The sequence below is a fragment of the Ascaphus truei genome, chromosome 8, assembly GCF_040206685.1.
Source record: "Ascaphus truei isolate aAscTru1 chromosome 8, aAscTru1.hap1, whole genome shotgun sequence".
Taxonomy (NCBI): Eukaryota; Metazoa; Chordata; class Amphibia; order Anura; family Ascaphidae; genus Ascaphus; species Ascaphus truei.
The window spans coordinates 68,233,722-68,249,782 of record NC_134490.1 but is presented as its reverse complement, the minus strand read 5'-3'; the positions used below and the strand labels follow the sequence as shown (position 1 = coordinate 68,249,782).

General features: G+C 47.8%; 1 protein-coding gene across 4 annotated transcripts in view; it reads left to right on the top strand.

Annotated features, from left to right (window-relative positions):
• Positions 1–10,846, top strand: part of SFXN3 (sideroflexin 3) — a 32,198-nt gene extending 21,352 nt beyond the window's left edge. For 2 of the 4 annotated variants that reach the window (XM_075612450.1, XM_075612451.1), the window contains exons 9-11: positions 1,420–1,469; positions 7,370–7,417; positions 8,963–10,846. In XM_075612450.1, the coding sequence (XP_075468565.1) occupies positions 1,420–1,469; positions 7,370–7,417; positions 8,963–9,059 (195 nt within the window). In that variant the 3' untranslated portion in view covers positions 9,060–10,846. Of the gene's footprint in view, positions 1–1,296; positions 1,364–1,419; positions 1,470–2,325; positions 2,361–7,369; positions 7,418–8,962 lie in introns of those variants that run through there. The other 2 variants (XM_075612452.1, XM_075612454.1) reach the window with 2 other exon arrangements.
• The last annotated feature ends 5,215 nt before the right edge of the window (positions 10,847–16,061 follow it).

Sequence of the window (16,061 nt, the reverse complement as noted above, 5' to 3'; positions counted from 1 at the left end):
TCTCACTCCCCCCCTTTTACACACCTCTCCACTCACTCCCCCCCTCCTCTCACTCAATCCCACTCCCTCAATCCCCCCCCACGCACACACAATCCTCCACCCCCAATAGCCACACAATCCTCCACACAATAGCCACACAATTCCCCCGCCCCTAATAGCCACACAATCTGCCCCACCAGTGGTGGATTTACAAATTCGCTGCCCGTAGGCACTTACCTTGGTGCCGCCTGGGCCGCCGCCTCCTCCTTCATGCTGCCCTTCTCCTTCATCGTTGCGGCATCTAATGACGCCGAGACGTCACATGGCAACGACGTTGCGGCATCATTTGAAATTGCTACGCTACGTTGCCATGGCACCGAGACGCCATGTGACGTTGCAGCATCATTTGACGGCACAACGCTGAAAAAGAGGGAGGCCATCATGAAGGAGAAGGTAAGAACTTTACAGAGGCCCCACGCTCTCCCCGGCAATCAGTGGGGAAGGGAGCAGGGCCTCTGAATACGGGGAAAAAGACAAAGGAAAATGTTGCCACTCTAAAATTTTGCGGCCCTAGGCCCGGGCCTAATGGGAAATCCGCCACTGCCCCCCACACAGCATAACCACACAATTACCCCCCCCCCCCCCTCCTCCCGCACAAAAAAAAATACACACACTTTTAGCTTGTTGGTGGACTCAGGCAGGACCGTCTTAACAGCATTATAGGCCCCCGGGCAAAGCAGTGCGCTGGGCCCTGCCAACATACCGCTACAAGTCGTCATTTTTCTCCTACCGAGTTAGCGGGAGATTTGAATTTTGAGGCGGGTGATCGTAAAATTAGTGTTAAATTCTGGTCTGTGCATAGATTAGCATGGGGCCCCTTAGCATGGGGCCCCTATGCTCGTGGGGCCCCCGGGCAACTGCCCAGCGTGCCCATGCGTTAAGACGGCACTGGACTCAGGCCTCCGGTGCTGCACAAGTCCCATGCGCGGCTGCGGAAGTTGGTCCCGACTTCAGGGTGGGACCAGCGTCCGTCGTTGACTGGAGGTCCGCCGCAGCAGCTGGGGAGAACTGGGGCCCGGCAGGAATCAGAGGCCTGGCAGCCGGACACAAACGTTGGGCTCGACCTCTGACTGGACCCAATTTCCAGCTCCGGCCAGCCGTGCCCCAGAAACCGCCGCACCTGGGACAGTTGCCCCAGTTCTCCCGCCCCTGTCTGCGGCCCTGATATTAACAGGGAGAGCTCCTTTTGGTTTAATATAAAAAATAGAATAGTGTTCCCTATAGGAACTGTCAGTATGACATAGATCTTTCATATAGGTCCTACTGATCTTAATGGAAACCGTGTGAGAGAACAATTCCTGCCGTAGAAAACGGGCGATATACACAGTGAGATGGAAACTAGAGGGAAAATGTAACTTTTTCAAATAATTTTTATGACAGCGCTTCCCATGGATGAATGCTCCTCTACAGGTTGGGCTGGTTGGACTTTGGTAAGTAGCTCAATTACTTTATTATGGGTAGCACAGGACAAGATATGCTAGCTGATATTATTAGAATTATTATTATTAGAATTATTATTATTATTATTATTATTGTATTAGGCATTTTACAGCTGCTTGAGTTGCATAGTGTGCACATTTCTTATGTGGTCAAGCGCAATAAAAAAATTACGTAAAAAGATGAATTAAAGGGGCAATCCAAGCTGCACTTTAATATATATATCTTATACTATATTAGTGAAAGCACTGTATGTTTGCCTGCCTGCCTGCATGCATGCATGCCTGCCTGCTGGATGTCCGGTGTCCCTAGCGGCAATCTCATTGGTCCCTTGGCCCGCCCGCCCCCGCACACCTCTCATTGGCCTCACACACTCACACCACCCCCTTGGCCCGCCCCCCACACCTCTCATTGGCCTGAGGCGGAGTGACGGGCCAAAGGTCCAAAAAAATAACTAACACACACACACACACACACACACACACACACACACACACACACACACACACACACACACACACACACACACACACACACACACACACCTCTCTCCCCTCTCCAAATCACCTCTTCCCCCTCCCCAGCGGCATCACCTCTTCCCCCTCCCCAGCGGCATCACCTCTTCCCCCTCCCCAGCGGCATCACCTCTTCCCCCTCCCCAGCGGCATCACCTCTTCCCCCTCCCCAGCGGCATCACCTCTTCCCCCTCCCCAGCGGCATCACCTCTTCCCCCTCCCCAGCGGCATCACCTCTTCCCCCTCCCCAGCGGCATCACCTCTCCCCGCTCCAAATCACCTCTCCCCGCTCCAAATCACCTCTCCCCGCTCCAAATCACCTCGCTTCCCGCAGCTGACACGCGGCGCGTAAGATGGCGGACCCCCTTCCTCCCTCGCGGCGCCGAGTCAGACGGTGGCGGCGCCCGGAAGTACAGGTAGGTGTCGCTCCCCACCTCCGGCGCCAAACGGAACTAAAGAAAGGGCGCATCAACTGAGGTGTGTGTGTGTGTGTGTGTGTGTGTGTGTGTGTGTGTGTGTGTGTGTGTGTGTGTGTGTCACTGTCCACTGCCCCCCCCTCCTATCCACTGCCCCCCCCTCCTGTCCACTGCCCCCCCCTCCTGTCCACTGCCCCCCCCTCCTGTCCACTGCGTCCCCCCTCCTGTCCACTGCCCCCCCCTCCTGTCCACTGCCCCCCCCCCTCCTGTCCACTGCCCCCCCTCCTGTCCACTGCCCCCCCCTCCTGTCCACTGCCCCCCCCTCCTGTCCACTGCCCCCCCCCTCCTGTCCACTGCCCCCCCTCCTGTCCACTGCCCCCCCTCCTGTCCACTGCCCCCCCTCCTGTCCACTGCGTCCCCCTCCTGTCCACTGCGTCCCCCCTCCTGTCCACTGCGTCCCCCCTCCTGTCCCCCCTCCTGTCCACTGCCCCCCCCTCCTGTCCACTGCCCCCCCCTCCTGTCCACTGCCCCCTCCCTCCTGTCCACTGCCCCCCCCCTCCTGTCCACTGCCCCCCCCTCCTGTCCACTGCCCCCCCCTCCTGTCCACTGCCCCCCCCCCTCCTGTCCACTGCCCCCCCCCTCCTGTCCACTGCCCCCCCCCTCCTGTCCACTGCCCCCCCCTCCTGTCCACTGCCCCCCCCTCCTGTCCACTGCCCCCCCCCTCCTGTCCACTGCCCCCCCCCCTCCTGTCCACTGCCCCCCCCCCCTCCTGTCCACTGCCCCCCCCTCCTGTCCACTGCCCCCCCCCTCCTGTCCACTGCCCCCCCCCCTCCTGTCCACTGCCCCCCCCCCCTCCTGTCCACTGCCCCCCCCCTCCTGTCCACTGCCCCCCCCCCCTCCTGTCCACTGCCCCCCCCTCCTGTCCACTGCCCCCCCCCTCCTGTCCACTGCCCCCTCCCTCCTGTCCACTGCCCCCCCCTCCTGTCCACTGCCCCCCCTCCTGTCCACTGCCCCCCCCCTCCTGTCCACTGCCCCCCCCCCCTCCTGTCCACTGCCCCCCCCCCCCTCCTGTCCACTGCCCCCCCCCTCCTGTCCACTGCAGGAAATGCAGGGGGAGGAATCCATGCCTTTGAGGCGCCCCCCCCCCTCCCTTTGACGCCCCCCCCCTCCCTTTGACGCCCCCCCTCCCTTTGACGACCCCCCCTCCCTTTGACGCCCCCCCCCCTCCCTTTGACGCCCCCCCCTCCCTTTGACGCGCCCCCCCCCTCCCTTTGACGCCCCCCCCCCTCCCTTTGACGCCCCCCCTCCCTTTGACGCCCCCCCCCTCCCTTTGACGCCCCCCCCTCCCTTTGACGCCCCCCCCTCCCTTTGACGCCCCCCCCTCCCTTTGACGCCCCCCCCTCCCTTTGACGCCCCCCCCCTCCCTTTGACGCCCCCCCCTCCCTTTGACGCCCCCCCCTCCCTTTGACGCCCCCCCCTCCCTTTGACGCCCCCCCCTCCCTTTGACGCCCCCCCCCCCTCCCTTTGACGCCCCCCCCCTCCCTTTCACGCCCCCCCCTCCCTTTCACGCCCCCCCTCCCTTTGACGCCCCCCCCTGCCTTTGACGCCCCGCGCGCACACACTGACTGACTGACGCACGCACGCACGCACACACTGACTGACGCGCACACAAAGCCTGACTGACGCACGCACACACTGACTGAGGCACACACTGACTGTGTGTGCGTCAGTCAGTCTGTGTGTGTTTGTGTTTCTGCCTCAGACTCACTGACGCGCGAGCAAACACACAGTGACTGACGCACACACGCTACATGAAGCTGTAAAGGAGGGAGGGGGGGGACTGGATTGATGTGAATGGGGGACAAACAGAGAGAGGGGGGAGGAGAGAGAGGAACGGGAACATTACATCCCGGGCAACGCCGGGTCTCTCAGCTAGTATATATATATATATATACATGTAGAGGTATCAGTACCGTGTTAGCCGAGCTTCAATAATCAAAAAATAAATAGATGATACCGTTCTGTGGCTAACGAAATGCTTTTATTTGTGCGAGCTTTCGAGATACACTGATCTCTTCTTCCGGCGATGTTACAATGAATGAAGCAAGGATAACTTAAAAACAGTGTCTCTTGGAATGTTATCTGTGCTTCTCCTTCCCCCGGTGTGGATGTGTTTTATGGCTAGAGGTGTCAAAGGGTGACTGAAAGCAAGTGAAGAAAGAGTGTGTATGTGTATCAGTGTGAATAAAAATGAATGGAGAGCCCACAGTATAAACAGTGCTCTACACAAGGTGTGTGTGGAGTGAGAGGGATATAAATGGTGTGGGTGGGTGTGGAAATGTGAGAGTTTGTAGCACAACTAAAAGTGTGTGTGGATACTATGTGGTCCCTATTGGTGTATATGGATGGAAAAATAAGGAGTATTAGTATGTGTGAGAGACAGCTGTGTGTGCATACATATAGCACAGTATGTACAGACATGGCCTTTAGCGCTCATGGGAAGAGAGTTCGCTAGTGTCAGTAATGACTCATAAAATTTCGATCTCTGTTTAGGCCACTGCTAAGTGTCCCGAACAGTTGCATAAATTTGTATTCATGCAACCGTCTCTCTTTCGGGGTTTTAAGATTACCTTTGAGTATGGCAACCCTCAGATCGTTCATCTTATGGCCAGAGTCAGAGAAATGTTCGCCAACAGGACTGTCTCTTGTTCCGCGTGTGATGCTGTGGCGATGCAGGTTCATTCTCTTGTTTAGCCCCTGTCCTGTCTCACCTATGTAGTAGCAGCCCCCTGGGCATTTCATGCACATGATGAGGTACACGACATTGCTGGAGGAACAGGTGAACCCTCCTCTGATTTTGTATTCCCGATTCTTGTGTGGTATTTGTATTGTGTCCGCTGTGTAGAGCATTGCGCAGGTTTTGCATCTTGGGTCCTGGCATGGTTTTGTCCCGCATTCAGTTGTACTGCTGAATACTTTACTCCTCACCATAATATTCTTGAGATTATGGGGTTGTCTGTATGATAATAAGGGTGCTTCAGGGAAGACCTGTTGCAGTCTTGTATCTTCCTGGAGGATGGGTTGTAGTTTCCTGGCGATCTTGCGTAGGTCTCCTAGGTGTGGGTTATATGTGACCACCAAAGGAACCCTGTCGCTTGTCTCCTTCTGTTTGTATTCAAGGAGATCACTTCTTGGTATTCTGGTGGCTTTGTGAATTTGCTGGTCTACAATTCTGTGATTATATCCACGGTTTATAAAGTCTGATCTCAAGGCTTTAATCCGCTGGTCTCTGTCTGCTGTGTCGGAGCATATCCGGTTGTATCGTATGGCTTGACTGTAGATGGTTGCATGTTTGGTGTGTGTCGGGTGGAAGCTGTTGTCCCTCAAATAGCTGGCTCTGTCTGTAGGTTTGCGGTATACAGAAGTCTGTAGTTGGTTGTTCTTTATAGTAATGGTGGTGTCTAGAAAATGTACTTCATCCGGGGAATGGGTGAGTTTGAGGTCTTCCCTGAAGCACCCTTATTATCATACAGACAACCCCATAATCTCAAGAATATTATGGTGAGGAGTAAAGTATTCAGCAGTACAACTGAATGCGGGACAAAACCATGCCAGGACCCAAGATGCAAAACCTGCGCAATGCTCTACACAGCGGACACAATACAAATACCACACAAGAATCGGGAATACAAAATCAGAGGAGGGTTCACCTGTTCCTCCAGCAATGTCGTGTACCTCATCATGTGCATGAAATGCCCAGGGGGCTGCTACTACATAGGTGAGACAGGACAGGGGCTAAACAAGAGAATGAACCTGCATCACCACAGCATCACACGCGGAACAAGAGACAGTCCTGTTGGCGAACATTTCTCTGACTCTGGCCATAAGATGAACGATCTGAGGGTTGCCATACTCAAAGGTAATCTTAAAACCCCGAAAGAGAGACGGTTGCATGAATACAAATTTATGCAACTGTTCGGGACACTTAGCAGTGGCCTAAACAGAGATCGAAATTTTATGAGTCATTACTGACACTAGCGAACTCTCTTCCCATGAGCGCTAAAGGCCATGTCTGTACATACTGTGCTATATGTATGCACACACAGCTGTCTCTCACACATACTAATACTCCTTATTTTTCCATCCATATACACCAATAGGGACCACATAGTATCCACACACACTTTTAGTTGTGCTACAAACTCTCACATTTCCACACCCACCCACACCATTTATATCCCTCTCACTCCACACACACCTTGTGTAGAGCACTGTTTATACTGTGGGCTCTCCATTCATTTTTATTCACACTGATACACATACACACTCTTTCTTCACTTGCTTTCAGTCACCCTTTGACACCTCTAGCCATAAAACACATCCACACCGGGGGAAGGAGAAGCACAGATAACATTCCAAGAGACACTGTTTTTAAGTTATCCTTGCTTCATTCATTGTAACATCGCCGGAAGAAGAGATCAGTGTATCTCGAAAGCTCGCACAAATAAAAGCATTTCGTTAGCCACAGAACGGTATCATCTATTTATTTTTTGATTATATATATATATATATATATATATATAGTTTTAATATATGCAATATTTAATTACCTTTATTTAAAATGAATTACTTAAGCTGCCAATTGATAAGTTCTCCCGTGATTGATCAGCAAAGATCCTGTTTCCCAGGGTTCACTAAATGGCTGCCTTTCAGTTTCAATCAATCCTTCAGGTCATTGTAACTCAACAGCTACAGTGTATTCTTATATTACTAAGGTAACAGTATCTATTGTTACAGTTTGCAGCTCAAACTGCAGTGAATATTGGCAACAAATTATCAGCTTGTTTAATGCTGACTTTTACTGTAAATAATAAATTTCTATGGGGGTAAAGATTCAGGATGGAAGGGGCAATCGTATAAATACTCATTTAATAAAATTGTACTACTATTTTTTTATTTTAGCTTGGTCTTTGCAACCCCTCTTTGCTGTGCACTTTTCCCTCAAAAAAGGTATGTAACAGTGCAACACACTCACCAGATGAGCACAGACACAGGCAGCACACACATCATATGTTACCATGTCAATGATTGAGATATACACAAATACATACAGTATATTTATGTACACATATAGTTACATCCACGTAATATACATGTAAATGTATAGTTTCATGTACATAAACAAAATATATGCTTTTGGTGACATACATCGGTGTCTCAGTGGAGATTTTTTGCTAGTTATAAGGAGGACATTGTAGTTTGTTAAATACGTGACATCTGCATGTTACTACTTCAACTTATCAAATATGCATGTAAATGGTGATTTAAGGAATTGTTAAATATGAAAGTGCTTGATAGTGGCATACAGCAGGGGTTCTCAACTCCAGTCCCCATGCCACCCCCCCCCCCAACAGGTCAGGCTTTCCGGAGATCCCAGCTTCAACACAGTTGACTCAATCAGTACCTGCTTCAGCACAGGCCTCTGATTGAGCCACCTGTGCTGAAACAGGGAACTGATTGAGCCACCTTAGCTGAAGCTGGGATATCCTGAAAACCTGACCTGTTGGAGGGGGTGGGAGGGCCTTGAGGAGTGGAGTTTAGCATTCCTGGTATACAGTACAGTATTGAATAAATAAACGAGATCAAACCTTGATATTGTTAATTATTAAGAAACTACACGAGAAAACATTGTTGTGACACAAACCAACAAGTGCAAACTTGGAATGTATAACTTAGCCTCTTAAACCATTACTATAACATTGTATAACTATCTTTTGCACACAGTATAATCTATCGACATGTACTGTAGTGGCAAAGTGGTGGAAGTTGAATAAAAATATATTTTCTAAAATAAGTTTTGTTAGACTGTTGTTTAATATTTGTATACCTTTGCATATTTAAACCTCATCAAATTGTGGTGTAATATGCCCTACAAACCAGCAAAGGGTACAAAGCTAACTGGCACCAATGGCCTGAATGGGACGTTTCATTCGGTAATGCCGACACCATCGCTCTTTACTGAATACGGCTAATCTGTGTATAAACATGTGAACCGCAAAACCAATCACCATATACTTGCGCCCACATATACTTGTGCCAACATATACTTGCGCCCACATATACTTGCGCCCACATATACTTGCGCCCACATATACTTGCCCTCACATATACTTGCGCCCACATATACTTGCGCCCACATATACTTGTGCCCACATATACTTGCGCCCACATATACTTGCCCCCACATATACTTGCCCCCACATATACTTGCCCTCACATATACTTGCGCCCACATATACTTGCCCCCACATATACTTGCCCTCACATATACTTGCGCCCACATATACTTGCCCCCACATATACTTGCCCCCACATATACTTGCCCTCACATATACTTGCGCCCACATATACTTGCGCCCACATATACTTGCATATTCTGAACAGCTACAAGTTCATCCTATTTTGTCACTATTTCATTATTATTTATTATTATTAAAAGCAGCACTCATATTGAGGAAGTCTTCATTCAGTATGTCCCTGGTTTTGTCTCCCCAGCTCAATGCACACATCCAGCCTGGAGCCGGAGGTCCGAGCCCAGATCCTTGAGAAAAGCCCAGATACTAAAGTTGTGTACTTCAACAAAGGGCTTTAAACAGAGCAATCCAACGATATTCATATTAGTCTACATTTGATAAAAAATCCCTTAATAAGCTGCACACAGATATTGTATTTCTTTCTGTGGGTGTACTCCATGGCGTTCTCAGGTTTTTGTACGATTCGCCGGAAAACCTTTACTGACTTCTTGGTGGTTTGGTCTTTATCTCCAGAGATATTAAAACATTCCAGTTTCTAGTGGCATCTTTCAAGAGATGGTTTAAAAGGATACCCAGGCATTTGAAACAAACAAATAAGTGAAATTACGTTTTCTTTTTTTGTTACAAGATTATTGTGGTATTGGGGGTATGTGAAACTGTACTGTTGTAGAAGAGAGGTGCGAAACTCCATGCCTGGATGGTAGTAACCAAAGCTAGTTTTAGAATGCATATTATATATACAAGCTTCCAGTACTAGAGTTCTCCTCTCATAATATGGCTTATAAATTCCAACATTGTAGCATAAAATGACCTATATAATCTTGTATCCACTATCTGTGACACACCGCTCAGCCTGATTCTGATTATAGGGTTAACCACAAAAAATGTACAGAGGTGCAAAGGGATAATGTATATAACATATTACCAACAGAATGTGTGAAACAGCATTCACACTAGATCCCTAGTTGAATGCACTCTGGGTACAAAGGGTATTAGAGTACGACTCAACCAGTCCCAGGATACAAATATTCCTAAAGAGGAGGTATATAATACACCTCATAAATACCATTAACAAGTAGGTAGTCCAAAGAGCTAGAGTATATACCAAAAATGTCAATAAGAATAAAACAATAAAGTTGTATTAATCAAATACAACGACGCAAGTGATACTAGAGTTCGCCTCTCATAATATGGCTTATAAATTGCAACATTGTAGCATAAAATGACCTGTATAATCTTTTCCTGGAACTCGTTCAAGGTGAAGGAGAACGTGTTAAAACTCTGCTCTAAAACTCTGCACGTTGTGCATGTTGTGAGCTCCGATCTCCTCCTCCTCAACCTGAGTCGATCGATTAAGAAAGTAAGACATTTGAAGGTATTTATTCAATGTTTTACCATATGTTTATCAAAGTGCAAATATTTCTTGTGAATTAGAATTTTCTTTGGAAAACCTCATGATATTTATTCGCTGCTGTATTGTTGGGTAAATGAAATAACCTTTGTGAAATTAGCCACTTAGAAATAATTATATACACTTTGGAAACATGTAATCCATTCCTTACATCTATTACCACCACTTTGTGTACCTGTGGGAACGCAGGCTAAATAACCCTGATTTTATTTTGTGCCCATCTAAATGTACCCATTTTGGAAATATTGAAGGAATAGCAATAACCGGCAATAGTTCAGACGAATTAGTAATGATGGGCATGTTTGCAGGTTAAAAATCTGAACTACGAAGTTAATTTGGCAAAACCAAAACACAAAACATGTAGAACTAAAACACAAGTGAAAGTGCCCACCATTCCTAACTAGTATACATGAATAGTCCATTACTACTAGAGCAGGTTCTTCTATTCATTTACTTTATATCCAATGGTTTCCTGGGAGATACATTTCATCCTGTTTGTCTTTATCTAACAATGATGGTGCAATTCCTTAGTAAATCAGCAAATCCGAAAGCGACATAAAAAAATAAATATCGCAAGCGCACAGCTTCTGTACCCTGATTAACCAGGTGTGCAGGCTGTGCTGAGTGCTTGGAAGGCACTAACCTGAGAATGTCCACTGGTGATATTGTGCAGACCTGAAAGTATTACAAATAAAATATGCTTACATATTAAAAGATTATTTATTTCTGTGATCTCAAAGCTCTGCCTCCACAAACATGCTGTTCTTTATGTATGGGGGAGAAGAGGTGACAACAAGGTTTGATTCACCAAAAGTGATAAATACATTACCACTAGTCCATAAATGGCAGCAATAATCACACTTTAATGAACAGACAGAGACCCTTATGAGTCTTGTTTGACCCAGTCACATTGTATTTTAAGTTCATGCACTTTCATCTAATTACTATGTTTTCTTTTTACATCATTTAAAATAATTGTGTGTTTTAAATTACCTAACGTATGCCCTTATATTTTGCTAAGAAAAGTATCCGATATAGAGAATACTTCCAATGTTTTAAACATTACTGTAAGTAAATACAGAGCTGTGAAAGGGCACCCCACTCCTGAGTGTGAGAGGAGGCCTCACAAATGCACCCCTGGAGCAGGAGATTCACAACGTGCTGAAGGTATGATGTGAGCAGGAGTGGGTGGGGGTAATGATATGAGTGTGCAGGGTTATGCTATGAGGATGTGTCGCTACTGATCTCTTCTCCTTCTACCACCTGCCCTCTTGACCCCATTCCCTGCCATCTCCTCAAACCTCTTGCTCCTACTCTAATCCCTAAACTCACACACATTTTAAATTCCTCCCTTGGCTCTGGTACCTTCAAGCACACAACAGTTATATCCTTAATAAAAAACATCAAGCTTGACCCTACCTGACTCTCTAATTATCGCTGTCTCCCGCCTGCCTTTTGCCTTGAAACTCCTTGAACGCCTTGTATTCTCTTGCTTGCTCCATTTTCTTACCTCCTATTCTCTCCTAGATCCTCTACAAGCTGGCTTCCGCACTTCTCACTCCCTGATACAGCCCTCAACAAAATAAAGAATGACTTCCATGCTGCCAAAGACAAAGGTCATTACAATCGGCCCATATTATTACTCAACCTCTCTGCAGCCTTTGATACTGTGGACCACCCTCTGCTCCTTCACATTCTCAATACTCTTGGTATCTGTAACAGAGTTACCTCTCCCTCTGTCAATATCTCAGTACCTCAGGGGTCTGTCCTTGGACTTCTTCTCTTTTCTCTTTACACACTCTCTAGGTGACCTTATCACATCACTAGGGTTCAAATATCACCTCTATCCTAATGACACACAAATTTACTTTTAAACACAGACCTTACACCTGCTGTATAGACCAAAGTCTCTGAATGTCTCTGCTATATCATCCTGGATGGCCCTCCGCCGACTCAAACTTAACATGACAAAGATGTAGCTCCTCATACTTCCTCCCATGCCTGGCCCTAGTGCCCCCTTCTTCATTACTGTTGGCAGCACTATCATACACCCAGTATCACAAGCACACTGCCTAAGTGTCACATTTGATTCCTGCCTCACATCCTCCTCTCACATTCACAATGTAGCTGTAGCCCTACCTGTTGGAAATACACTCCGCTTTCTGGGATCAGTATTCCATTACTGTGTACTGCATACTTCGTCCATGCATATTGGATCGTGAGTTTACTAAGGTTCTTCCGGTGGAGCCGATCCGATTATGCTCTACTACTACTCTGAGAACTCCTAAGCACATGCTCACTCCTCTTCCCTCATGAGAACAATCTTGGGCCATAACTACTATAGGCGCTAACTATATAGGGCACGTTCCTTAACTGAAAACAATAAACAGGGACAGAACACTTAATACACATATCTATACACTTAAACATATTTACAGGACTCACAGTCAGGCCCTCTGCCAGAACTCCTAGGAACCTGTTTCTAGAATATTAGGTGGAGCTATATATACCCTTCTATCTCCCTATAGTAACATCACGGGTCACAATACATACAAGAGAGTGGCAATCCTTTCCGCATAGTCATCCTTCATCACATGATGGGGAGGGGAATAGCAGAGTGATCCCACACACTTAACCCATTAAGGCCGTTAACCCCTTAAATGAAATAGTAGTCCCAAAGGGGGCTACATAGCTTAAACATGTTGTTTTTTCCTCAGAGGAAAGGGCGTTTCTTTGCAAAAACTCAAATGCAGGCCCTTATTCTCTCCCGTCTCGATTATTGTAACTTTATACTGTCCGGCCTTCCCGCCTCTCATCTTTTTCCCTACAATCTACACTACCGATAGAATTACTTTACTCTATCCTAAATCTAAGGCAGGGGTGCGCAAACTTCCTGCGCTGCGCCCCCCCCTCGCCTGCTCCTCTCACGATCGCTCCCCCCGTTACCTTCAATGGAGCATCAAATAACGCTGTGGGGTCATGTGACGTCAGGTCTCCATGGTAACGGGTGTAAATTGATGCCGCGTTGCCATGGAGACGCGTGGACAAGAACCTATAAGTACATTTACAGAGGCCTCACGCTCTTAGCGCGGGTCTTCTGTAACCACGTGTCACCCCCATAAAGTCTCGCGCGCCCCCCCCCCCCAGTTTGCGCACCGCTGATCTAAGGCAATGAAAGAGTTCAAGCGCACGCACTGTTTCAAATGTGAATAAATAACCCTGTGGGCACACTTGTGATGTAGTGAATAAAGTATATTATTTATGTAATAAATAGCTCCAGAAAAAAGGACTCAATCCAAAGTCCAAAACAGGCAACCGAAGCAGGAAATCAAGAGCGCAAATACTCCCAAAATTATATGTAAAGAAAACAAAAGAATATAGTGCAATATTGTACAGTTAATTCAGCAATACAGTGACACTGCATAGGTATCTCACGCACAATTGTAAAGATAAATACAGTTTGTTTTTTACTATATGTAGCTCTTATACACCCCCCCCCCCAAAGTGAGATTTGGGGTCTGCTTCTCTGGCTACTCCATTTGTGCGGTGGTGCAGTACCTGTGTGGCAACAGGAGGGCTGAGTGCTCCGCGGTGTTGTGGGGAGAACAGGACAGATTTACAGGGTACCTTAGTCGTGGGTGCAGTGCCTCCAGTCAGCATGGGTCCTTTGGATGGGAGGAGAGTCCATACTGACACCTTTCTCTTTGATTCTTGGACAGTGAAGCACACTGGTGATGGTACAACTGTGTTTATTTGCAGGTACAGATCTCACAGCATTGCATAGCTTTTCTCCTTAGACCTGGTCATGCTAATGGTTCGCCTCCTAGGGAGATCCAGGGTAGCTGGTACTCACTCCACAGGGGGAGGAGAGAGACAGAGAGAGACCCCTCACTTTTGGGAGAGTACCAGTATGTACAGTATACCCTTCGGGTGTAACTGTAACTCTGTCTCATAAAAAGACAGATCTGGATACTGATAGGCCATCACATCCAGTATATGGTCCAATCAGTACCCACCCCTCAGGCTGGCACTCTCTGGCTGTTGCTAGGCCCGTCCTTGGATACATCTAATGCAGGCCTGCACAACTCCAGTCCTCGAGGGCCGCAAACAGGCCAGGTTTTCAGGATATCCCTACTTCAGCACAGCTGGCTCAATTAGTGGCTCAGTAATACTGAGCCATTAATTGAGTCATCTGTGCTGAAGTAGGGATATCCTGAAAACCTGGCCTGTTTGCAGCCCTCAAGGACTGGAGTCGTGCATGCCTGATCTAATGTATCCAAGGCTGCAAAAGCACATAGGGCCTTTATGTAGGGCAGAACCAGGTAGAATTGGCCCAGGATCCTCAGAATAGTTCACCAAACACTTTGGGGTCTCTAATTTTCTCTGCACACTCACCACAGTGACCTTGACCCCTCACAGATGCGCTCTCCATAACACCCTCCAATTGTCGTTGTAAGTTCTCCCTACTTAGATTGTAAGCTCTTCGGGGCAGGGACTCCTTTTTCCTAGTGTTACTTTTATGTCTTAAAACACTTGTTCCTATTATGTGTTATATTATTATGTCACTTGTGTTACTGCTGTGAAGCACTAAGTACAGGGATGGTGCTATATAAATAAAGATATACAAACACAGGAGTGGACAGGGTTATACGCGAGTAAGCAGGGTTATGATTTGAGTAGGTAAGGTAATGATGTTAGTGGGTGGGGGAAATGATATGAGTGGACAGGGTTATGATGTCAGTAGGGGGGTTATGGTTTGTGTATGTGGGGTTATGATGTGAGTGGCTAAGGATATGATGTCAGTAGGCGGGATTATATGGGTCTAGCGGGGTGTCGGACGATATGGCCGAGAGAGATGGGCCTGGGTGCGGGGTTAAGGGGAAAAAGTAAGGGGCTGGTTGGGGGAAGCCGGGTGAATGGGGAAAATGTATGGACTTAGGGGGGGTGGGGAGGGGCGGAAGGGCTAAGGGGAAATGGTATGAGCCTGGGTGCTATGTGGGCCAGAGATGTGTGGAAGAGGCAGCAGGACTACGTGGGCCTGCAGAGGGACTTGCGACGGCCCGCAGATGGAGTATGGACTGGGGGGAGATAAGGTAAGGGTGCCATAGGAGGTATGGAGTGGGTTTGGTTTGGGACAGACACCCAAGGCACAAAACCAAACACACACAATAAGGAAGGATGCAGTGAGTACTTACTTTTAGTCTGGAACCCGGGCAGTCCGTCTGTATAAAGAACTGTACGGCCTGCAAACACGGAGTCCATGTTTGAATAGAATTTGAAACGTTTTTCCCACGCTGTGCAGTTGCTTATATTATTACGTAGTCCCCGGCCAAGGCCTGATTCGCTCCCCTACTCAACAACTGCACGAGTGTGTGTTTTTTACAGCTTGGTCGACCGCCAGGGGGTGGGGGGGCGGGGACCCTTGACTCACCAGGTCCGGGACAGCACCCCCAGCTGTTCCCCACCATCAGCGGCTCTGCCTATAGCCTCCAGCAAACTGATGGAAACAGAAATAAGCAGGAAATGGCTTTACAGTTATTGTACAGAATAGATGCCGGTAATACTGATAATGCTTTAACATTCCACAAGAGGGCGCTCTAAAACAAGAGAAAATTGAATAAGTGCAGACGCACCACCATCCGGTCCCGATTAGATAAAAGAAGGTGACTCAATGTTTCAAAAAATTATGCTGGTTTATTAGAACAGCGAACAGGTGAGGGAGAAGGGAGAAGGCGTGGCTCAGTGAGTAAAGACTGACTGGCACAGAGTTTGAAGCAGGGACCCTGGTTCAATTCCCAGTGTCATCTCCTTGTGACCTTGGGCAAGTCACTTTATCTCCCTGTGCCTCAGGCACCAAAAACATAGATTGTAAGCTCCACAGGGGGCCAGAGCGATTCATTATTTTACAGCTTATGTGTTCATTTTTTTT